Here is a 26,359-nt window from a genome sequence, read left to right on the forward strand (position 1 = left end):
CATAGATTTATATATTGGCAGTTTTTTAACTCTCAGTTACTGACAAGAGATCACTTGAGCCGATTTATCTCTATCAGTTCCTCTCTTTGCCCAGTTTGTGAACTGGTTTTAGAATCACATAGTCATCTATTTTTGGATTGTCACTTTGCCCGTAGACTGTTTGGGGAAATTAGTAGATGGATTGGGATTGTTAGGTGGCCGAATTCTCAGGTGGAGCTCCAGGAATGGTGCCTTTCTGCTACTAGAGATTTGTAGCACCAGATTGTCAATGCTGTTTATGCAGCTTCCTTGTACTTCATTTGGAAAAACAGAAATGTTGACGCCGTTTTTCGTCAACAGATAAAAGAAGAGAGCACGTAAACAATTAAAGACAATGGCCAAAAGAAACAAACGAATCAAACACACGGTTTTTTACGTGGTTCAGCAGTTAAATTTGCCTAGTCCATGAGTCTCTGTTATTAATCTCAAGATTATCTCTGAACAATTCTTTAGCATGAATTCTCCAGAGTTTTCTCTCAAGGATCAGAATTTCGGTCCTTTACAATGGTGCATGACTTCTATATTTATAGAGAAGGATGCAGAATACTATCCCACATATTTTGGGTAGTTACTCTTTTGTGAATAAAAATAAATGGCTTTAAATGCCAATAATCAGATATAAAAGGAAACGTCCCCCAAAGATCAGGAAACGCATAACTGACTAAATAATATCCCACGATTCTTGGGGATTTACATCAATAAATGAGGATTACATCTCATATTTACAATACTTGTAGATATTCAAGGTGGTCATAGCGTATCTCCAAGGCTTCAGCATCTCAGGTTTCACGTCATTGTGCGAGCTACCGACATCTCCCGAGCTACCATTGCTTTCGAGATAGTACATCGAGCTCGATATCCCTGCTCCGAAGTTGTTCCTGAAGATGAGGGGCTCTCAGAGCTACCTTTCGAGATCGAGATCATTTCGAGGTCACTACATTCGAGGTCATGTATCATACTTTGCAGGCTTCATTTTACAATCGTAGAGCATACCCTAACCCTCACGAGACCATTTAATGCGAACTCAGCTTTCGAGGCCATATTTACTATGGCTCGAAATCTGGGTATAACATTTTGCCCCCTCAAAAGTATTGGTTCGAGTCCTAAGAGAAGGAAACTTTTGAACTACTCTTTCTGGGAACCATACCGTCACTCTTAAAAACGGACACATGCCAGATGGGTATTGCTTACTTTAGGTACTTGAGTACCTTGGGAACACGCCCACGATCGTTCGTCTGACAACTTTTCGGCGCCATCTTATCACCGATTCCCCTCCATTCGATCTGTTGAGGATTTTAACCAACGCTCCTGATCGGTTTAGTTTTCCCACCTATATATATATAAGATCTTCCTCTTCATCTTCTTCTTTACGTTTGTTCATTGTAAACCAGAAAGAAAAGAAAAAAACAAGAAAGCCAGAAACTTTCTTAAGAAGCTTCCGTCCCGTGCATGTTTTCTCGACCCAAAAAACAAAGGAACCCTGGTCTGTTTGAGTCAGTGAGTTCTTTCCTGCAACCTCTTCTCCACTCGACGATTTCGCTGCAATCACCATCACTGTGTAAGTACGCCATTTTTGTTCTTAGCTCTTCTCTTTTTTTTTTGTTATGTCGCTCTTGCTGCGTATAATAGAATGATACGATAGGAGGTTTTGGATCAATAGGCTTTATGTTTTCTGGATTTTCTTTCTGGATGTTCGTCTCTGGTTTATACCCAGTTTCGACGTTTGAATGTGGTTCCCATTTTCTGGGTTTTGAAGTTCTTAGGCTATGTTTCTTGTACACCAAGTTTTCGGGTAAAAACCCTTGTTCTTGACAATTACACGAAACCCGAAAATGCCCTTTCTTGGCTAACCGCCACCTTTCTTTCCCTTGAATTTCGGGATTTTCAAAAAATCATCCACGTTCTTTTTCTTCCCTGTGGAATACGCGCTCTGACTCTTTAGTGAGGGTCTTAATATTTAGTTTCTTGTCATTAGATCTCCGAGCTCATCCATCGAGCTCGTGATTCTTGCATGCATGGCCCTCACCATTTTTTCTTTCTCGCTAGATGTCACAGAATTCGGAAAGACGGTGGGGGTCATTACGAGCAATTCCTTACGAGCCCAAATCTCCGAGCCCGGAATCGATCTTTGCCCGGAACCAGCGTCGGATTAAAGAGTACGAGATAGCACGCGAGCAAGAAGACATTCGAGCCCACTATCGCCGCCAGATTGACGAGGTCATCGAAAAGAAGAGAAGGGTCCTTCGGGAAGCCATCTATCCGGAGCCTAACCCCGGACCTAGGCCAGTTCCCCTCGACCCCGCGTTAAAAGTCACGGTAGCATACCACCCGGGGGAACTTCAGTTTTCCTTAATGGCGGAGCCTTCATCTTCGCAGCCTAGGAGGGAGATGTTTGAAGCCGAATTCTACCAGAGCTCAGTTACCACCTCCGACCAGATAACTGACATCCTGGCCATTCATGGCCTTAGCTCGTTGGACACACTGAAGTGTCGAGCTCCGACAAGGCATGAACGGAGCTGTTTCGCTCCTGGGGGCCGTGATTCCAGTGTGAAATACGCGGCCTGGAGCCAGGAACACCTAAGGGCAGGAGCTTTGCTGCCCCTGAAGTCCTTTTTCAGAGACTTCACCGATTTCGTTGGGTTGGCTCCATTCCAACTCAACACCAACTCATACAGGGTGCTGTCTGCCCTGAGGTCCTTATTCCACGAGCTGGGGTGGATAGGACCTTCACCCCAAGAGATTTTATATCTCTTTTGTTTGAAGAGTAATCCCTCCCGAGCTCGGGGTGGAGATGGTTTCTACTATCTTTCGAGCTACCCCAAAGAGACAAAAATCTTTGAAGACCTTCCGAACCATCCCCCTGACTTCAAGAAGGCTTTTTTCTGGACAGACGGTCTGTTCTCGTCTCGACATCGTTCGTTTAGGCGAATTCGTAAGTATTCTCGTTACTTTCTATTTTTGAGCTCGAATCTTTAGCCCTTGAATCCATGTTTAGTTGAAGTGTATCTCGCCTTTTAGCTAACTTTCAGCGTCCCACTCCTGACGAGACAATGAAGGAGCACAGAGAGAGCCTGCTCCGACTCCCTTATGGCAGGAGGTCTCTCTCATTTCTGCTACATGAGGACAAGCTACGAGCTTGTGGGTTGTTGGGACAGGGCCAGTCAACCTCTGACTGGTCCAGTAAAAAATATGAACGCTGGGAGGAAGTGCCTCTGCCCACAGGCATCCTTCCTCCGAGGAGGGAAAGGAAAGCACCTCTCCCAATTCGCTCGAGAAGTCCGCGGTCGGGGAACGAGGCCAATGATGAAGCCTCGAGTTCGGACTCCGGTGGAGGTAAAACCCTTCCTACTTCGCGAATGTGGTCCCCCACTTTATTAAAACACAGGCCCAATAGACTAGTCTCGTGCCCACAGGATAGATACCACTTCTACATATGGAGTTGGGTAGATGACTGTGTCCATAGGTTTGATAGTGGGCTCGGGAAATACGACACTATGGATACCACGGACGAGGTGTGGAATGGGATAGCTGTGCAGTATGGGACCAATGATTATAGGGACCTTTCGAGGTTATCACCAACTTATAGGGAAGGCCCTCCCCCCGCCTCTTCTGAAGACGGGGGAATTTCATGGTCCCCAAGCTCAAGCTCGGGGGAAAGTTCCAGTTAGGTTTTTTCTTCCACCACTCTATATATAGTGTTGAAGTAACTTGTATCTCTTTTACTGACTCACTGTGATGACTTGTGCAGGCGATATGGACTCCGACCTCGACGCCCTCATCGACAATGCAGGTGCCAAGAGGAGCAAACGCCCCAGGGCAAGGGGACTGAAAACCAGCCAGCCTGGGAAAGGCTCCAAGAAATCTAGGAAAACGCCTCCTCCTCCCCCGCCGGCTTCGAGCTCTGCTGCTGCGTCGACTGGCCAGACTAACGCCCCCACGACGATACCACCCTCGCAGGCCGTCGTCTCTGTGGTGGCGCCGGCCTCGCAGACCGGTATCGCTGCCGTGGCCGAATCCCAACCTCCTGCGGCGGGTCAAATGTCTTCTACTCAGCTCGCCAAAAGACCTTCTGCTTCCCGAGCTCAGAAGCTAACCATCTCCACCCATATGGATTCGTATGTGGTGGATAATGCTGCCGGTCCTCACGGATCTACGCTGATCTCGGATGTAATGTCTCGGATCGGCCAGAGCTACAGCAGTTTCGAGGCTCCTCAGTGGCAGTGTCTAACTGGCACTCGAGACCGCACTGTCCTGTACGAGAAGAGTATCGAGCACACTGCCGCGGTAAGTATCCTATATTCCCTTTGCTTACCTTCACACTGTCTCGAGGCTAATGACGGTTTCTTCCTTTTTTCAGGCTCTTGCTTTCACTGCCCAGCTCAATTACGAGCTGAACAACGAGGTCCATTCGAGCAGGACCCTCGCCCAAGAGGAGAGGGACCTCCACCTTAGAGCGAATGATGACCTGAAGGCGGCGAACATTAAGCTCGAGGCAGTGGTTAAGGAGCGTGAGGAAATGGGCAAGGAGCTCGGAAAGCTGAAAGACGAACTCGAGGAGCAAAAGAAAGATAACATCCAGCTTCGGGAGACCAATAAGAAGCTCGAGGAAGATAAGGCCGTCACCCTCGACCTTATGGAGGATATCAAAACCCGCCTTACTACCGAGTTCAAAGAAAAGAAGGAAACGGCGGTCGATTCAGCCATGTACCGGATGTGGGCCTATAACGAAGAACTGGACACCAATTTTTTGGGTCCCCACGAGGCGTCCTTCCTCGAACGATGGAATGCTCGGCTCGAGAAGGAAGAGGCTGAACGGCTCGAGAAAGAGAAGGCTGAGCAGCTCGAGAAGGATAAGGCTGCTCTGGGTACCGTTTCGGAGGGAGCTCAAGAGGATAGTCATGCTATTCGTCCTGAGGGGTCCGGTGCCGCTGAGAAGGCCAAGTAGACTTCTCTTCATTGAGTCTGACCTCGGGAAGATCAGTCATTGGGGCTGCGTCCTCTTATGTAATTATTGTGAATTATGCCCATGGGGCTGATACAATTTCTAATTTAATTTTTTACATGCTTTACATTTCTTGGCTCGAAATATTTTGCACATTCTTATAATTGATGAACTCGTTTATGTTTATTTATGCATACAAACATAGTTTGGATTTTAGGCTCGAAATTCGATGCATTCATGCATAGTTTATTCGGATTATCCGTTTCCGACCTCGTTATTTATCAAGGTCGGATATTACTCCAACCATGAACTCGAAAGTACTTATATGGTATGTAATTTGAATGATTTGGTTATATCTTTTTTTTTTAGTTACTTTTCCTCATCCTCAGTATTTTAGCTCCGAGGTTAAGAGTTCGAAACTATATTTCTAAGATATTCCAGCCTCGACTTTGACTTATCTCGCAATAGGTTTAGGCTCCCATTTGTCATCGATCGATAATTTGGCTGGTTTGTTCCAAACCTGTTGTGTCTACACATCTGGTTAACTCCAGATATCTAGGTTTTGATGGTTCGGTTATATCCGAACTATCTAAGCTCGCGCATTTGGTCATGTCCAAATACTGTGTTTGATAATTCGGTTATGTCCGAATTGCCTAATATCGCGTACTTGGGTATATCCAAATACTTTATGTATATTCTTTATTTTTTAAGCTGGTGGTATGTATACCAATGATGCCCCCTTAATATCCTATGAGTGTGATCATAGGTTATTAAATTAAGAGAGATTGCAAAAATAAAAATAAATCGCATGTGAAACAAAGTAGACCATTTATTCAAAAACAAACTAAATACAGAAAATCATGGTTACAGGCGACACTTTCTACACTATTGATAATATGGTCTAAGGTGTTCGCCATTCCATGCTCGAGGTATCAGGCTCCCATCTAATCTCGCAAGTTTGTATACGCCCGGTCGGATGATTGACTCTATCTGGTATGGTCCTTCCCAGTTCGGCCCGAGCACCCCAGCTGCTGGATCTCGGGTTGCTAAGAATACTCGTCTCAAAATCAGGTCTCCCACTCCGAACTTTCGGTCTCGAACCCTCTTATTGAAATATCTCGTGGTCCGTTGCTGGTAAGAAGCATTTTTCAGCTGAGCCTCTTCCCTTTTTTCTTCGATCAAGTCTAGGGTTTCTTCGAGCTGAGTATGATTGGAACTTTGGTCGTAAATCTGAGTTTGAATCATTGGAATTTCGACCTCAATGGGCAACATTGCCTCGCAGCCGTATGCTAGAGAAAACGGGGTATGCCCAGTTGATGTCCAAGCTGTAGTTCTATATCCCCAAAGGACTTGGGGTAATTCCTCAGGCCATCGTCCCTTTGCTTCTTCCAACTTTTTCTTCAAGGAACTCTTGAGAGTTTTATTAACGGCTTCGACCTGACCGTTCGCCTGAGGGTGAGCCACTGACGAAAAGCTCTTTATTATACCGTTCTTGTTACAAAAGTTGGTAAATAAGTCGCAATCAAACTGGGTTCCGTTGTCAGACACAATCTTTCTTGGCACTCCATATCGGCATACGATGTTCTTTACCACGAAATCTAGGATCTTCTTCGAAGTTATGGTCGCCAATGGTTCAGCCTCCGTCCATTTTGTGAAGTAATCAACTGCGACCACAGCATACTTTACTCCTCCTTTGCCAGTTGGGAGTGAGCCTATGAGGTCGATGCCCCATACCGCAAAAGGCCATGGGGATGTCAACATGGTTAGTTCGGAGGGTGGAGCTCGGGGTATCGTGGCGAATCTCTGGCACTTGTCGCACTTTTTCATGAACTCGAAAGAATCCGTTTTAATGGTTGGCCAGAAATATCCTTGGCGTATAATCTTCTTGGACAGGCTATGCCCCCCGGTATGGTCTCCGCAGAATCCTTCATGAATTTCTTCAATAATCTTCTTTGCCTCGGGAGGAGTTACACATCTGAGCAATGGCATGGAATACCCTCTTCTGTATAGCCTTCCGTCCAGGATGGTGTAACGGGGAAGTTGATACATTAGTTTCCGAGCCTGATTTCGATCTTTTGGAAGAATTCCATTTTCGAGGTACTCAACTATCGGGCTCATCCAGGTCGGCTCTGTCTCGACCATACACACATCTTCCTCGTCAGGCTCAGTAATGCTGGGCGCTGACAGGTGCTCTACGGGTACGACATTTAGCTCCTCATTTTCGGCGGAGGTGGCGAGGCGAGCTAAGGCATCTGCATTTGAGTTTTGTTCTCGGGGAACCTGTTCGATTGCATAAAACTCAAAAAACTCCAATGCGGATTTTACCTTCTCCAGATAAGCTGCCATTTTTGTGCCACGAGCCTGGTACTCTCCCAAGATTTTATTAACTACGAGCTGGGAGTCGCTGTAGCAATGTATAGCTTTGGCCTTGAGCTCCTTTGCTATTCGTAGTCCCGCAAGTAAAGCTTCATACTCAGCTTCATTATTAGATGCTTTAAAGCCGAACTTTAAAGCAGAGTGAAATCTGCTCCCTGTAGGAGTGATCAGAATAACTCCTGCCCCCGCTCCATTTTCATTTGACGACCCGTCGACGTAAAGTTTCCACAGCTCGTGGGCCGTGGTTGTTACCTCGTCGTCGGCTGTACCGGTGCATTCCACTATAAAATCTGCCAACGCTTGTGCCTTAATGGTTGTTCTCGGATGGTAGGTGATCTCGAATTGTCCGAGCTCAACAGCCCACTTTAGGAGTCGACCAGACGCCTCTGGTTTAGACAAGACTTGCCTTAGTGGTTGATCTGTTAGTACATGGATAGGATGTGCCTGAAAGTAAGGGCGGAGCTTTCGAGATGAGTGGATCAGACTGAGGGCGAGCTTCTCCATCAGTGGATACCTTGACTCTGCCCCCAGTAATCTTTTACTGATATAGTAGACGGGTTTCTGTATTCTCTCTTCCTCTCGGACGAGCACCGCGCTTATCGCGTGTTCGGTAGTTGAGAGGTACAGGAACAGTACTTCTCCCGTCTCAGGCTTTGATAGGATGGGTGGTTCGGCTAAGTGCCTTTTGAGCTCTTGAAAGGCTAGCTCACACTCATCTGTCCATTCGAACTTTTTACTTCCTTTCAATAAGTTGAAGAATGGGAGACCGCGGTCCGTTGACTTCGAAATGAACCTGCCCAGAGCTGCCATCCTGCCAGTCAAGCTTTGAACATCTTTATGCTTCCGAGGTGAAGGCATATCGATCAGGGCCTTTATTTTATCGGGATTAGCCTCGATTCCGCGAGAGTTGACAATGAAACCCAGAAATTTCCCTGAAGACACCCCAAAAGTGCACTTCTGAGGATTCAACTTCATGTTGTACTTTCTGAGCACGCCAAAGCACTCTTCGAGGTCATCAACATGGTTTTTGTTAAGTTGAGACTTTACAAGCATGTCATCAACATAAACTTCCATGTTGTTCCCAATTTGCTCTGAGAACATCATGTTTACGAGCCGCTGGTACGTGGCTCCGGCATTCTTGAGTCCGAATGGCATGACATTGTAGCAGTAGAGCCCCTTGTCTGTGATGAAGCTCGTATGCTCTTGGTCGGGGGCATGCATGGGAATCTGGTTATACCCAGAATAAGCATCCATGAACGACATCAGACCATGCCTCGCCGTGGCGTCTACGAGCTGGTCAATTCTCGGCAGGGGAAAACAGTCTTTCGGGCAGGCCTTGTTGAGGTCTGAGTAGTCAATGCACGTTCTCCACGTCCCATTGGGTTTCGGGACTAACACTGGATTGGCCACCCAGTCCGGGTAAAAAGCGTCCCTTATGAAATTATTTGCTTTCAGCCTGTCTACCTCCTCCTTTAGTGCTTTCTTTCTGTCTTCATCCAGCTGCCTTCGCTTTTGCTGCTTCGGGGGAAAGCTTTTGTCTATATTCAATGCGTGGCTCGCTACATTAGGGCTTATTCCCACCATGTCAGAGTGTGACCACGCGAAGACATCCTGGTTTTTCTTCAGAAAGCAAATTAATTGCTATTTTGATTCGTCTTGGAGGTGTTTCCCGACCTTCACTTTCTTTGAGGGATCAGCTTCCTCGAGCTGAACCTCCTCGAGCTCTTCCAAAGGTTGGAGGTCGACCTTCTCCTCAATCCTTGGATCGATCTCCTCATCAATTTCTAAAACTGTCCCATCTTTATTCTGTATGACAACGAGTGCTTGTGCGCTTGTTTGTTTCTTTCCCCTTAAGGAAATGCTGTAGCACTCCCTTCCTGCCAATTGATCTCCTTTCAATGTTCCGACCCCGCTTGGAGTTGGGAACTTAAGGGCCAGATGCCTTACAGATGAAACTGCCCCCAGCCCGACCAGGGCGGGTCTCCCGAGCAGTACATTGTAGGCAGATGGTAACTCTACCACCACGAACTCCATCATCTTGGTCACCGAGACTGGATAGTCTCCCAAGGTCACAGGGAGTTCAATGGACCCCATACAGGCGGTTCCTTCTCCAGAAAAGCCGTACAAAGTGGTTGCACAAGCCTTCAGGTCGCGAAGGGAGAGCCCCATTTTCTCTAGTGTCGCTTTATAAAGAATGTTAACTGAGCTCCCATTGTCTATGAGAACTCGGCGCACTCTTTTGTTGGCAAGCTGTAGGGTGATGACGAGTGGATCATGATGAGGGAATTGGACATGGGAGGCATCCTCCTCGGTGAAGGTTATAGGCTGAGTCTCAACCCTTTGGCTTTTTGGTGCCCTTGGTTCGGGTTCGTATGGAGACCCGTCCCCTGTCTTCAGCTCATTCACATATCGTTTTTGAGCATTTCTGCCCCCTCCTGCGAGATGAGGACCTCCCGAGATGGTTATTACGTCCTCTCCATCTATCGGCGGAGGCCTGTCTTCATCCCGAGATCGGGAGTTATTATTCTGTGCTGCTGGAAGCGCGGCTACTCTCTGGCTGGCAGTAGCCTGTCCAGTATTCTGGTTTTTGACATACTGCCGGAAATAACCTCTCGAGATCAATCCTTCGATCTCGTCCTTCAGCTGTCGGCACTCATCAGTTGTGTGGCCGGTGTCCCTATGAAATCGACAATACTTGCTGGAGTCCCTCTTGGACTTTTGATTCCTCATAGGGTCCGGACGCCTGAAGGGGACCTGGTTTTCATTAGCCAGGTATATGTTTTTCCGAGACTCGTTGAGCTCGGTATGCACTTTATATACGGAGAAATACCTTTCTCCTTTTTTCTTCTTTCCTCCATCAGCCTCGGGATTATTTCCCTCGCTCTTTTTCCTCTTGGAGGGATTCTCCGAGGTAGGCTGTGTAGCTGCTGGGTCAACCGAGGTTGAGGCAGAGTTAATGTTTATCGTTGTAGTTTCGGTCTGCGAGGTCGCCTTGAGTGTTGACCTCGCCTCCTCTACATTGACAAATTTCTGTGCCCGTCTGTTAAACTCGGTTATCGACCTCACAGGTTTCCCTTGCATGTCATCCCAAAGGGCACTCCCGGGTAAAACACCAGCTCGGATGGCCATCAAGTGCCCACTGCCATCCACGTCACGAGCTCGGGCGACCTCTAGATTAAATCTTGTCAGGTAGCTCTTTAGTGTTTCGCCCGGTTGTTGTCGGACGTTAGTCAAAGTGGATGCTTCGGGTCTGACTCCCATCATAGCTCGGAACTGCTTCTTGAAGTCTCTAGACAATTGATCCCACGAAGTTATAGAATGTCTCTTGTACTTCTCGAACCAACTCTTGGCAGGTCCGGCCAATGATGTCGGAAACAACATACATCTGAGCTCGTAACCCACGTTACTAGCTCTCATGATAGTGTTGAATGTACTCAGGTGGCTGCATGGGTCGGTTTTTCCTTCAAACGCTGGGACGTGAGGAATCCGGAACCCTTGGGGGAACTGAGTGTTAGAAATATTGGGAGCAAACGGCTCGAGCTCCTCATCAGAGTCCTCATATCGACCGTTCCCTCGTTCATTCTTCAAAAGCCTAAAGGCTTTTTCGAGCTGATCGATCCTTTCTTGGACTGGGTCCTTGGGTGGTGTTTGGAATTGATAGTCATTAATCGCGATCCCAGGCTCGCGTCTCCGTGAGGGATCTCTACGCCCATTCAGATGATTCCTAAGATCTGGGTTTGTCTGATCTCCCTTTCCCCTGCTCTGATTCAGATGATTGCGCAGGTCGGGATGGCTCTTGTGATTTCCAGTATTTTTACGACCCCGGTCGTGTTTACTGACAGACCTAGTTTCTCCGGACTCATCACTGGTGAAACTCATCGATCGGTCATTTCGTGGTGGATCCTTTCTACGTCGCCTTGTCTCTGCAGTGCGAGATCGAGACGTCTGACTTCTCTCGGATGGCGCGCCTTTCCGCCCCTGGAACGTCTCCCTGTTTCCTTGTCTTTCCCCCGTACGCCCTTGATCCTGATCTCGACCAGGTTGAGCGTTCCTGCGGGGAGGTGAAGGATATCTTATGGGAGACGGAGGAAACCGTATAGGTGACGGTGGTTGTCTTCCTTGCCTCGTCCAGAATTTTCCCGAGACGGGCCAGTTGCGTTCGGTGCACTACCAGGAACCTGAGTCCGAGCCTCGGCAGGAGCTCGGTTGTTCTCAGTTCCTGCAGGCACTCCCACAGGTGGATTAGGCGGGACCCGAGCTCGGGTACTCCTCTGAGGCCTAGAAGGAGCAGATGGCTCTGTTGGTGCTGGAGGTTGTGTTGGCCTCCTTGTGGAAGCATTTTTTCGTGGACGTCCACGGGGCCTCCGGGGAGGAACGTGCACGTCCCTTGGAGGAGGGACTTGGTCTTCGCGCGGAAGCGGGGGCTGAGCCACCTGCGCCTCCGCGGCTATCCTAGTCAACTCCTCGTTACGTTTGTTGGCATCTGCCAGCAGCTGTTTCAGCTGCCGATTCTCCAATTCTACAATAGGGACATAATGCTCAGGGTTATAGTACATGTCCTCATCCCTTGGTTGTGGAGGTGGTCCCCGGGAATCAGAGGACCCACTCCTTTCTTCAGCGTCCGGGTTCTCCATTGGTTGTTTTCCAAGACGCCTTGGGTAATTTCCTTCAGGAGTGTTCTGATTGTTTGCAGCCATGAATCTCTCCGGGATGGATGCTTGAGGCTCTCAATGAAAGCACCAAACTGTTGACGCCGTTTTTCGTCAACAGATAAAAGAAGAGAGCACGTAAACAATTAAAGACAATGGCCAAAAGAAACAAACGAATCAAACACACGGTTTTTTACGTGGTTCAGCAGTTAAATCTGCCTAGTCCACGAGTCTCTGTTATTAATCTCAAGATTATCTCTGAACAATTCTTTAGCATGAATTCTCCAGAGTTTTCTCTCAAGGATCAGAATTTCGGTCCTTTACAATGGTGCATGACTTCTCTATTTATAGAGAAGGATGCAGAATACTATCCCACATATTTTGGGTAGTTACTCTTTTGTGAATAAAAATAAATGGCTTTAAATGCCAATAATCAGATATAAAAGGAAACGTCCCCCAAAGATCAGGAAACGCATAACTGACTAAATAATATCCCACGATTCTTGGGGATTTACATCAATAAATGAGGATTACATCTCATATTTACAATACTTGTAGATATTCAAGGTGGTCATAGCGTATCTCCAAGGCTTCAGTATCTTAGGTTTCACGTCATTGTGCGAGCTACCGACATCTCCCGAGCTACCATTGCTTTCGAGATAGTACATCGAGCTTGATATCCCTGCTCCGAAGTTGTTCCTGAAGATGAGGGGCTCTCAGAGCTACCTTTCGAGATCGAGATCATTTCGAGGTCACTACATTCGAGGTCATGTATCATACTTTGCAGGCTTCATTTTACAATCGTAGAGCATACCCTAACCCTCACGAGACCATTTAATGCGAACTCAGCTTTCGAGGCCATATTTACTATGGCTCGAAATCTGGGTATAACAAGAAACAATTCCATTTTTGAATTAGCTTGTTATAACATTAGCAGTGTTAGCTCTCAAATTAGGGATGTTGTTAAATGTAGACTTTCGGGTTTGGGTCTTATTACAGCTAGTAAAATGGACAGTTACTTGATTAATATTGTAGAGGGCTGGTAGCTGTTTTTTTGTGAGTTCAGTGGCTGTTTTTGAGCTACTGTGCTCTCTGGTTCAGCAGCTTTGTTTTGTACTGCTTTGTATTTGTTGGTTTTGAATAAAGTTTTCTTCTTTTGTTCAAAAAAAAAAAAAATAATCCATCCCCATATCATCTTCTCTGGTGACAACAAGATTCTCATGCTTGCCATATACCAAAATGCCCCCCTCGAAGAACAACTCGGGATGATATCACTTTTGAGCCTAAACGATTATCGGTGTCGCCATAAAAAGCTTCTAAAGCCATGAATATACTCACAAACTCACTGAAAAACGTTGATGATATAGGCGGAGTGAGTGACTAGGTTTTGTTCCTCTTGAAAAGCTCAATCCAATGGTGCCACTCTAGATGTCCAATGTGGTTGGAGATTGCCAAAAAAGCCGATCAAAATGTCGCTGGTGCCATCTTTGACTGGCGCGTGTGGCAACTTTCGACAATGAATGGTGGCAAAACTTTAGTCGAAGCTTCGTTGGCGACTGCTCTATTTAGTGGTTCGATGAGTGTACAAACCATATGCTCCAGTGGTCAGCAACATCTCTTTGATAGTGAGGATTATGTTCTACTAAGTTAAAAAAAGGTATAAAAATCTTAAATGTGTAAATAAAATGCATAAACCGAGGTATTATATTTGCACCCCAATAATATATATAGATACCCCATTAATTAACAAAAATATTGATTTTTAATTTTTTTTTTTCAATATTTCTTTTTGACATTGTATAATTTTTTTTTATTAATTTCAATTATTTTATTTTATCTTATTTTAAAAAAAATAATGTATATTTTTTTTAGAAAAAAACTCTTACTTTAATGAGTTTTTATATATATTTTTATTTATATATTTAAAATATATATTATTTATATGTATTTTTTAGAATAAGAAATTTAAAAAAATTTAGAAAAATATAAGTATAATATATATTAATTTTTAATAAAAATGGGGTGTGTCTTAACCAATACCAGATGTAATTTTCCCAAAATCTTAATTAATTTACCGATAATGCCCTTTCCATTCACGATATCTTTTCCCTAAAACACAAGCAGAAAGTCCTCCAATACTCATCCTCCTCCACACCACGTCCCAGCCTACCTCTGAGCTTCTCACCACTCCGGCTTCGCCACCACCGTTCATCTTTCGCACCACGCCCAGCCGAACTCACGACATAGCTAGGCGAACTCAAAACACACCCTGACTCGTCATCTTGTTCATCACAACCCAGTTGAGCTCACGACTCTTCTCCTCCCCTCCGGCGTCATGAACCACCACCAATTCTGTTGTTGGAGTTGAGCTTCCTTTCAAATCTATGTCATTGTGAACAAGAGAAAGTTTATATTGCAGTCGGGTATGTAAAAGAGTTTTCAAAATTTTATTGATATCCATTTGTTTGATGAAAGTTCTCAACTAACATATGATATTACATGTATTTGTATATTGTGTTTGTAGTCGGCCTCCTTGAACTTCGTTCCTTCCATTGTCTCCAAAATTGTAAATTGTCAAAACTTATACTCTTCATACTATTTCCTCATATATATATGCGTGTGTGTGTTGGTGCTTAATTGTTGAAATAATGTAGAGACTAGTGATGACTTTGTAGTTGAAAAATATGTATTTTTGTGACTGTTGTAATGCCCAAAATTTCCTAATAAGGTTTAGGACCTTGATTAGGAGGTCGGGATTGTCATAATTGATTTATTGTGTTATTAAATGATAATATGCATGTTTAGGTGTATTAAATATGCATGTGAACCTATTTATGAGTAATTGAGTGATTTTCATATTTTGGCCATTTCAGACATATTTGGCATATATGTGATATGTGTGTGGTGCTTTGTTATTATTTGGTTATGCCAGAGTTACTGTTGAGATAGTTGCTGCAGAAATAAAAAAGGAACGAAATTACCGAATAATAATCTGGGTTGAGTCGCAGACTAGGTTGCTCTCTTTAAGACGTTCGCGGCGCTGCCCAGAGATGTGCAAGCAGACTATCAGCCTCGTCGTCCCCAGGATAAAACAGCCCAGTCAATACTGTATCGGACCTCCACTGCACCGTAGAGAACCGTCGTTTACCACACCCTGATGAATGCTACTGCTCGGAATTTTTAATTGAAAAAATGTTGAGTAATCTTTTTTCTGAAAAGTAATCGGCCTATTTTAAAGAAAAGGTGGATCTTAATTAACGGGAAAAAGAACGTTTTATTAAAACGTGGGAGAGGTTCCTAAAATAGCTGAAGAGAAAAGGTCTTTAGTTTTACCAACATTAATCACGTTTTTTATTAAATAAAATAATATTTAATAAATAAATTTTTTCAAAAAATAATAAGGTGCACACCACACCAACCAACCAGCCAGCTCAGCTCGGGTTGGTCGGACAGACGACGGCAGCGGCGCGCGCGCGCGTGTGGTGGTCAGGTGAGCCTTTGTGTGACTCCTCACTTTTCCACAAAAGTGGGTACCCCTTGGGGCACAACCCCAAGGCTCAAGTCCACTATCTATATACCCTTACAAAGGAGTATTCTAAAACAATGTGGGACTCTTCCTCTAGGGAGTCATTAAAGACCTTTTCTATTTTTTTAATAATTCACTCTTATATAGATAAGTTCCAACAATCCCCCACTTGAATTATTTAAAAAATATTTTTCATTGAGCAGTAACCTAAGAACAATAAGATTGAGCATAAACAAAGGTATCTTTCGACTTGAACCTTTGCATAGTGAATGCAATTTAGAATATACTAGAGTGACACGTAGTCTTGAACTCTATCTCTAACATTGTACCACGCACAATCTTTCTAGGGTGTAGTCCAAAAGCCCGTGCTTTAATGGCTATGCACGTCTATCCCAGTATAGTGAACGCTCTAGAAATTTGCCCACAATTTCATAGGAAGCGGCCCCACTTCCACATTCACGTAGGTGAGTCTATCAAGACTACTCCTGTAGCTCGGTACTCCACTCCACATAGAGTATAGATCTGATTAAGAGTTTCTATTAACTCATCATTATGTCACTTCAGGAATTCATGCTTCAAGTTAACTTTAAGTAATAGCATGATCTATCTCATATCACATCATAACTTGTTATTACCCATTGAACCTATTTCTTGGGATCTCCAGTCTATAGGTCGGGTTACCATCATGTGCGATTCATCATTCTAAGGGCAATAGTCCTATTCCTTTTGATGTTTTAAGGACTTTCTCTCTAGCTAATCCTTTCGTCAAAGGATCAGTTAAATTTTCATCAGTGCATATATGATCCACTCTTACAGCTCCAGTAGAGAGGAACTCTCTAACAATACTGTGCTTACGTCGTATCTGACGTCTTTTACCGTTGTAATAACGGTTCTGAATTTTTGCAATAGCCGCGATACTATCACAATGGATCAACACAGCTGGTATCGGTTTTTCCCATAAAGGGATCTCAGCTAGCATGCCTCTCAACCATCCTGCTTCTTCACTAGCAGTAGCTAGTGCTATCATTTCTGACTCCATTGTAGATTGAGCCAGAATAGTCTGTTTTTTAGACTTCCATGAAACAGCTCCACCAGCTATGCTAAAAATATAGCCGCTGGTTGCCTTGGAGTCATCTGACAAGGTGTTCCAGTCAGCATTGCTGTATCCTTCAAGGACAGCGGGAAACTTTTGATAATGCAATCCAAGGTTCATAGTTCTCTTAAGGTACTTCATGACCCTTTCTATAGCATGCCAATGCTCAATACTAGATCTACTAGTAAACCTGCACTATAGTCCCACAACATAGGCAATGTCGGGTCTAGTACAATTAGTGGCATATCTAAGACTGCCAATGATGCTCGCATACTCTGTTTGTCTTACACCATCACCAGTGTTCTTAAATAGCTTTACACTGGGATCATAGGGTGTACACACGGGTTTATAGTTAAAGTAATTGTATTTCTTTAAAATCTTCTCAATGTAATGAGATTGATCCAAAGAAATTCCCTTTTCAGACCTAGTGATCTTTATACCAAGGATCACATTCGCTTCTCCTAGATCTTTCATATCAAAGTTTTCACATAGCACAGATTTCACATCATTTATGACATGCAAGTTCGAACAAAAAATAAGCAAGTCATCCACATATAAACATATGATGGTGCAAATGTCATTCTCAGATTTATAATAAATGCATTTGTCACTTTTATTCACTTTAAAACCATGTGAGATAACTAGATTGTCAAACTTTTCATGCCATTTCTTAGGTGCCTGTTTCAAACCATACAAAGATTTATCTAATTTGCACACTTTATGTTCTTGACCATGGATCACAAATCCCTCAGGTTGGTCCATGTAAATCTCTTCTTCTAATTCACCATTTAAAAAAGCAGTTTTAACATCCATTTGGTGCACAACAATATCATGTAAAGAAGCTAAAGCAATAAGCACTCGAATAGATGTTATTCTTGTGACAGGTGAGTATGTGTCAAAGAAATCTACATTTTCTCTCTGTCTAAAACCTTTGGCAACAAGACGTGCCTTATACTTATCAACAGTACCATTAGGTTTCAATTTCTTTTTCAGAATCCATTTACATCCTATTGTCTTACATCCTGGAGGCAAATCAACTAAATGCCAGGTTTTGTTAGACTCAAGAGAGTCCATTTCATCATTAATGGCTTCTTGCCACAGGTCAGCATCTAATGAGGTCAAAGCTTCTTGGAGGTTCGAAGGATCCTCCTCTAAAGTATATGCACAAAAATCAGAACCAAAATCTTTAGAGACTCTAGCTATTTTACTTCTTCTAGGTTCAGTTTCATTCCCCTCATGGTGCTCAATGTCCTAATCACAGGCATGTTACTAGATGATGCACCCCCACTATTTCTCAATTTAAATGGAAATCTATGTTCATAAAAATCAGCATCATTTGATTCCAAAATAACATGGTCTTTCAAATCAAAAAATCGATATGCTTTACTATTAACAGCATAGCCAATAAACACACATTCATATGCTCTACTAGCCAATTTTATCCTTTTAGGATCAGGAATTCTAACATATGCCAAACAACCCCAAGTTTTAAAATAAGAGATGTTTGGTTGTTTATTTTTCAAGATTTCATAAGGAGAAATTTTACTTTTAGATTTTGGAACTCTATTAAGCACATAGCATATGGTCAATAATATTTCTCCCCACCAATAAGATGCAGCACCAGAATTAAGCAAAATAGCAACAATTGATTCAGTAAAAGTTCTATTCTTCCTTTCGGCTTTGCCATTCATTTCAGGTGAGTATGGTGCAGTTCTTTCATGTATAATTCCATGTGAGTTATAAAAATCAACAAACATGCTTGAATCATATTCAGTGCCTCTATCACTACGAAATCTCTTTATCTTTTTATTAAATTGATTTTCAATTTCAGTCACAAAAGATTTAAACATATCAAGAGCATCACTTTTATTTTTCATTAAGTACACATATGTAAAATCAGAACAGTCATCAATAAAAGTGATAAAATAACGTTTTCCATTTTTGGTCAACGTTCCATCAAGTTCACAGATATCAGAATGAATTAAATCTAGAGGCTTAGTTTCTCTAGTCACAGATTTATGTGATGTTTTTGTGATCTTATCTTGGCTGCAATAGTCACATTTTTCAAAATCATTTAAAGATAATTTAGGAATTAAGCCTAAACTACTCATATTCTTGATTATGCGCTTGTTAACGTGACAGAGTCTAGCATGCCAAGTATTAAAATTACACAACATATAAGTAGAAGCATTCACTTTATTAACATCAACATTCAATTTAAACATTCCCTCAATTGCATACCCTTTCCCTACAAATATCCCATTCTTAGTTAAAGTAAACAAAATAGTCTGTGTAAACCCCGCCTTGTTGAGAAGGTAGCCCGAGACCAGATTCTTTCTCATCTCTAGAGTGTGCATGAATTCCTTAAGAATCACAGTTCTTCCAGAGGTAAACTTTAATTCCACATCTCCAATACCAGCAACAATCATAGTGTGCGAATCTCCCAGCAACACTTTCTTATCCTTAGTAGTAGCAGTATATGTCTTAAACATATTTCGATCATAACAAACATGGCGAGAAACGCCAGTGTCTACCCACCACCCTTCTGATCCACCAACAAGGTTGATCTCAGATATCATAGCCGTGAAAGGCTCTTCAGTTGTCAGGTTAGCCTGCGAAGCAAAGCTTGGCCTGTTCCTGCACTTGCGTGCAATATGACCTGGTCTGTTGCAAACAAAGCACAGAAATGGAGCAGGTTCATTCTTATTATTATTATTATTATTAGGGGGTTGTTGCTGCTGCCTGTTTTGGTTCCTTTGATGGTTCCAATTCTGATTATTGTTCCGAGGTTGATTGTTGCGGTTTGAGTTCTGCTTTCAATTCTGATTCTTGAAGTTTTTCCCATTGGGTTTCAGAACCGCAGTGGACTTTTTGTTAGTGTTGTTGTTGCTGGATACAACAAGCACTTCTTCTTTCTGGTCTTGTTTACGAGCTTCCTCCTCAATACGAAGGCGAGTGATCAGACTTTCTAGTGAAAATTCTTTTGTTTTGTGCCTGAGAAATTTTTTAAAATCTTTCCACGCAGGGGGCAATTTGTCAATAATTACAGCAACTTGAAATTGTTCATCTAAAGATATACCTTCAGAAATTATTTCATGAGCGATTTTCTGAAGTTCATGAGATTGGGCTTCCACTAACTTGTCATCGGTCATCTGAAATTTGAGGTAGCGACTGACAGCGTACTTCTTGGTTCCAGCCTCCTCAGTGTCATACTTCTTTTGCAGTGCATCCCAGATTTCCTTAGCATTTTTGTCAGAATTATAATAGTCATACAAGTCATCAGATAAACCATTGAGAATGAAATTTTTGCATAAAAAATCATTTTCGACCCAAGCTTCTAATGCCTTAGTTTGTTTGTCCTTCTCATCGTTGTCATCTTTTTCAGAGACAATAGGCTTATCAGTAGTCAGAGCAGTGTTAACCTTTTTCATTGTGAGAAAAAATAACATCTTTTGTTTCCATCTTTTAAAATGGTTACTGTTGGGCCCAAAATGTTCGGCCCAAAAACACTTACCTCATTTATCAAATACTCAAAACGGAGCGTTTTGACAAAGATAGGTTTCGAAGGCAGAAGCTGTGGGTCAGAGGCAATCTGCGCCTCTGACCCCTGAGTGAGACATTTTAAAAGTCGGTATTTTTGGAGGGAAATTCAGTTATTCTCTTTCCCCCCTTTTCAGGGTTCGCTTGAACCAACTAACTACTTTGTATATTTCATCCTATAAATATGAGATTCTAAGAAGAGAAAGGGATCGAACTTTTGAACTGACTTAAGCATCGGAGTGTCTTTCTTGCAGGTGATCCCGACGAGTCAAATGCAAATTTCATCACCGGAGTAGAAGCAAGTTATCATTCATCGTTGGGTTATTACTTCCAGATATAGAAAGACAAATTGTTGCCCCAACAATTGGCGCTGTCTGTGGGAATCGACAAGCATATCGGCCTTAGCCACGTCATCGAACCAAGAAATCAAGATCCACTACGAACCTAGAAATCATGCCACCAAAAGGCAACGGAGTTTCGGGCCCAGTCACACAAAGCGTCCCTCCGACGGACATGAGCGACCAGATCAAAAGGATGTGTCGTCTATTGGAGGCGAGCCAGCAGCGGTTCGACGAAGCAATCAAGACATTGACCGAAGCCCAAGCTAGGCTCGAAGCTGAGATTGCTGAGCTGCGCAGGTCCGCTGACACGACTCGCAACACCCAAGCCCACGAAAATCTTGATTCTAACAGATCTGACGTCCTAATCGACTGCGTTAATTCCCCACATCAAAACATGAAACCAGGTAACGGAAGATCCCAAGGCATCCCGCCATCCTCCGGGGCCGAAGAACGACAAGCCCCGACCTCTGACACGCATGGGCGGATGGAAGCAGAACCCACTGGACCCGCTCAACCAACAGTCGAAGTCCAGCCTCAACGCACCACACCTCAAATCGCACACGATTCTCCTTCCGAAGTTCGTGTTCCCTCGATCCGATTCTTGGACAGCTGGAAATAAGACATGATGCGGGAAATGATGCAGAAGTTCTCAGATGGGCGATCCGTCTACGCCACCGAACACTTGGATCTAGTATCAAGAACCACGGAGAAATCCCCTTTCTCGGAATGGATTAAGAATGAGCCAAAGCCTCGAGACTTCGTCATCCCTTCCCTACCTGCGTTCAATGGAAAGGGAGACCCACTAAACCACCTATTTCAATTTCAACAGAAGATGGCAGTAGAAGCTAATAACGAAGCCATACAATGCAAAGTCTTTTCAACAACATTCTCCGGGCCAGCTCTGTTATGGTTCCGACAATTAAAGCCCGGGTCGCTCAACAGTTTTACTGATCTCCGACGGACCTTCTTATAGCAGTACAGTGCAAACCGAGAGCCGCCCAGAACTATGGCCGATCTCTATCGGATTGAACAGGGGGAGAATGAACATCCGAAAGCATACTTACAGCGTTTCATTGACCTCATGCATCAAATCCACGACGTCAACCCACTCACCGCAGCAAATCTCTTCGTCAAAAGCCTGCAGGTGGGATCCCTCTTACATGAGAATCTCACCATGACACCCTCATACGACATGGCAAAATTACCACTCCATCTAACAGAAGGGATAAAAGCAGATACTGTCTCTTCCACAAGGATCACGGTCATACGATCGCTGAATGCCACAATTTGAACAATCATATCCAAACCCTCATGAGGAGTGGGAGGCTTACCCAATACATCAAGGAGACGGGCAGACCAGACACCTCGCGGCAGAACCCCGCTTCTACCCCCGCTCCGCAGGCGTCAGACCCCGTGCACATAGCCTCTGACAGCACCCAGGAGCCTCTTAAGCAAGTACCTATGATCCACGGGATCGTAGAACTCACTGATAATCAAGAGCATACAACCAAAATCCATAAAAGGATGGAAGAACGAGTGAAGCGATAGAAATCGTTAGGCCACGTGGTCAATCTCGTCACTTCAGAAAGCAGAAGCTACCCAGCCTCTGCTATCACCTTCACCGATGATGATCTGAAGGGCGTCCACCTCCCCCATGATGATCCACTCGTCATTTCCCTACAAGTTGACCATTGCCAGCTGGGCAGAGTTCTGATCGACAGGGGCAGTGGGGTCGACATCCTCTTTTGAGAAGCCTTCCAGAAGATGGGGCTAGAGGAGAATCAGATCCAGCCCTCCACCACGCCCATTTTGGGATTCAACAGCCAAAGAGTTTATCTAAAGGGCGTCGTTCGATTAACCGTGGTGGCTGCAGAATGCGCCCTGCTAGCAGACTTTCTCATTATAGACTCCACCACAAGCTACAACGCTATCATGGGGAGAAATTGGATCCACCGAATGCAGGGGGTAGTCTCAACTCTTCATCAGGTAATGCGGTGTCAATCACTCAACGAGCGTTACACCGTCGACATCAAAGGCTGCCAGAAGCAGGCCAAAAAGTGCTTCCTTACCTTAAAAGAAATAAATAACTCTGGCACTGCTTCCCATGACAACTCCCCTGACAAATAGCAATTACAGCAGGACCTACCAGCGTGCCTAAAAAGAATCAATCTAGAGGAAGACCAAGAAAAACCCCAAGTTACACTAGATACCTTAGAACAAGTGGGTCTAGACGACGCTGACCTCTCTAAGACAGTGCTGATAAGTACAAAACTCTCTGGAGAAGAGAGGCAGATCCTCATACAATTTCTCAAGACCAGAATGAGAACTTTTGCCTGGACTCCACATGACATGCCCAGAATAGACCCTTCTGTCATGAGTCACAGCCTAAATATCTCCAACAACTTCCCACCTGTCAAGCAGAAGCAGAGGAGGTTCGCTCTAGAGGTGAACCAAGTCATACAAGAGGAGGTCCAACGGCTCCTAAGCACAGGGGAAATTGAAGAATGCTTGTACCCCAGTTGGCTCGCCAACCCCGTCGTGGTCCCAAAGAAGAATGGGAAAAGGATAGTATGCATAGACTACACAAATCTAACCAAAGCGTGTTCTAAGGATAGCTACCCTCTACCAAAGATCGATCAGATGATAGATGCCACTGCAGGATATGAAAGGATGAGCTTCCTTGACGCTTACTCTGGATACAATCAGAACCCCATGAAATCAGAGGATCGGATTCACACGGCTTTCATAACAGAGGGTGGTTTATATTGCTACAAAGTTATGCCCTTCGGTCTAAAGAATGCAGGCGCAACATACCAAAGGCTGATGCACAAGCTGTTTTCCTCATTACTCGGGAGAAATATGGAGGTTTATATTGACGACATGGTCATCAAGTCCAAACAAAGCTCTACACATATAGACGACTTGACTGAGTGCTTTGACGTCCTTGATGCTTATAAAATGAAATTAAACCCCTCTAAGTGTGTCTTTGGGGTGTCCTCTGGACAGTTCTTAGGATATGTCGTCAGTTAGAGGGGCATCGAGGCAAACCCAACACAGATTGCATCCCTCTCAGAAGTCAAAGAGCCCCGAACCATCCAAGACATACAGGCTCTGACGGGCAAAGTAGTAGCATTAAGTCGATTCATATCGCAAATGTCTGACCGTTGCCAACCCTTCTTGCAATGCATAAAGAAATCTACCAACACCACCTGGGGACCAGATCAAAGAAAAGCATTGGAAGAATTGAAAACTTATTTGAGCACACCTCCTATACTGAGCTCCCCCACTGCTAATGAAGATTTATTCTTATACTTGTCTGTCTCACAATTCACTGTGAGTTCTGTCCTCTTCCGAGAAGAAGCCAATCGTCAAAGGCCAGTGTTCTACTGCAGGAAGATGCTTTTGGACGCTGAAACTCGATACAGTATGATGGAAAAGTTGGAACTCGCACTCCTTACGGCAAAGAAGAAGTTACGACAGTATTTTGAAAGTCACACCATCATTGTATACACGGACTATCCATTAAAGCAAGTATTGAGTAAGCCCGACCTCTCTGGAAGGTTATCCAAATGGGCATTGAGCTAGGGACGTACGATATTCAGTTCTCGCCACGAAAAGCTAAAAAAGAACAGGTGCTAGCTGACTTCTTGGTTGAAATTCAGTCGTTCACCCCTGACGCTCTACCGGAATTGTTAGAATCAGAAGATCAGTGGATGTGGACGATGTATACTAACGGAGCATCCAATTCGCAAGGGGCTGGTATCGGCGTCGTATTAGAAGCTCCCTCGGGCCTCAAAATCGAAGAAGCCATTCGTTTGGAGCAATCCACGACGAATAATGAAGCAAAATATAAGGCACTAATCTATGGTTTAGAGCTCGCAAGAGAAATGGGCATCCAACGGTTGAATGTCAGAGGCGACTCACAGCTTATGATAGAGCAAGTGGCCGGAAATTTCGATACCAAAGCACCCCATCTGGCTAGCCTTCTACAGAAGGTGACTGACTTGCGATCGCATTTTCGCCAGTTCGAACTCATACAAGTACCTAGGGAGCAAAATCAGAAGGCCGATGCCCTTGCCAAATTAGCTTCTGCGGGAGGATGCACACGCCAGTCCTCCATATCTATAAGCCGATCAAGCAAAGACATGGAAGTCTACTTAACCTCATTAGAACCTGAATGCTGGATAGATCCAATCGTAAAATACATGACTAACTCAGAGCTCCCACCTAATCTGAAAGATGCAAAGCTTCTGCGCCTTCGGGCACAATGCTATTCTATAATCCGTGGGACGTTGTACTGAAAATCCTTCAACGGCCCGTACTTACGGTGTTTGCGCCCAACAGAAGCCAAGAAATTGTTAGAAGAAATACATGAGGGGACATGTGGAAATCACATAGGGGGACGGAGTTTGGCACACAAGGCACTTACAGCAGGGTATTACTGGCCATACATGATGACAGAAGCGCGGGATTACGCCAAAAAATGCGACAAATGCCAACGATTTGCACCCACCATCCATCAACCTGCTCAAACCTTACACTCCATCGTTGCACCTTGGCCTTTTGCAAAATGGGGTATGGATGTAGTAGGTGAACTACCTAAGGCTGCTGGAGGAAGACGGTATGCTCTTGTAGCCACTGATTACTTCACAAAATGGGTTGTGGTAGAGGCGTACGTCACGGTCAGCAAAACAGACACTGTGTCCTTCATCTGGAAGCATATCATATGTCAATTTGGGATACCGTGGGAGATAGTCGTGGATAATGGAACTCTGTTCCAAAATGCGAAGGTACAAGAACTATGCGACACGTACAAGATTAAGCTAAGCTTCGCCTCTGTCACTTACCCACAGGGCAACGGTCAAGCAGAGGCTTCCAACAAAGTTATATTTGCCAACATTAAGAAGAACTTGGAGGATAAGAAAGGAGCATGGGTAGACGAGTTACCAAAAGTATTATGGGCATATAGGACAACAAAAAGATCCTCCACGGGGGAATCTCCCTACGCCATGGTTTATGGAACAGAGGCCATCATCCCAACAGAAGTCGGTCTACCTACACTTCGGACAGAGATCGCATCTGACCCAACAACAAACAATATTCAACTGCTACACAACCTGGACCTTCTAGAAGAAGCACGTACAATGGCACAACTACGACTATAGAATTATCAAAAGATCGCAGAACGCTACTACAACAAAAGAGTCCACTCACGCACATTTCGAGAAGGTGATTGGGTTCTGCGTAAGGTCACAGGCAACAAGAAGAAGCTAGAACCTAATTGGGAAGGGCCTTTCGAAATCATTAAAGTACTAGGTAGAGGGTCTTACGCCCTAAAAAATGTACGCAGTGGGAAAATCGTACCCCGTACTTGGAATTCAATGTCTTTAAAGCAATATTATTGTTAATAGTTGTACTGTACAGTTCAAAAGTAATACAACAACTTTCCATCTTTGCACGTTCTTTTAAATTCCTCTTGTGTATTCAATTCCTTGACATTATTGTCCACCATATTTCACCAAGTAAGACACGTGACAATTAACTTTTCACTCGAAAGGTTTCCTCAATTATATCCTCACCTAACTTTGTAAAATTATTCACGTGTACTCAAAAACCACCTACCACAATGGCTATAAATAAACGATTATCTAATGCTTGAAGTTGCCAACCTCCCCTAGCAATACGCCATACATCTTTAATCTCAATACATATGTAATCCACACCTACACTTCCATAAACAAAGAGCAATAATAATGCATAGCGAGGATCACACCCCGCACGTTGGCACCAGGCTGAATCTCAACAGTTCATGGCAACAAGGCCACTACACACAATCCGCGTACACGATCCTAC

General features: G+C 44.1%; 1 protein-coding gene across 1 annotated transcript; it reads right to left on the reverse strand.

Moving 5' to 3' along the window:
* Positions 1-19,441: 19,441 nt before the first annotated feature.
* On the reverse strand, positions 19,442-20,056 carry LOC133814030 (uncharacterized). Its single transcript, XM_062247048.1, has one exon. It carries the CDS (start codon positions 20,054-20,056, stop codon positions 19,442-19,444), a length of 615 nt encoding a protein of 204 aa, XP_062103032.1.
* Between the last annotated feature and the right edge of the window lie 6,303 nt (positions 20,057-26,359).

Source organism: Humulus lupulus, chromosome 2 (assembly GCF_963169125.1).
Source record: "Humulus lupulus chromosome 2, drHumLupu1.1, whole genome shotgun sequence".
Classification (NCBI taxonomy): domain Eukaryota; kingdom Viridiplantae; phylum Streptophyta; class Magnoliopsida; order Rosales; family Cannabaceae; genus Humulus; species Humulus lupulus.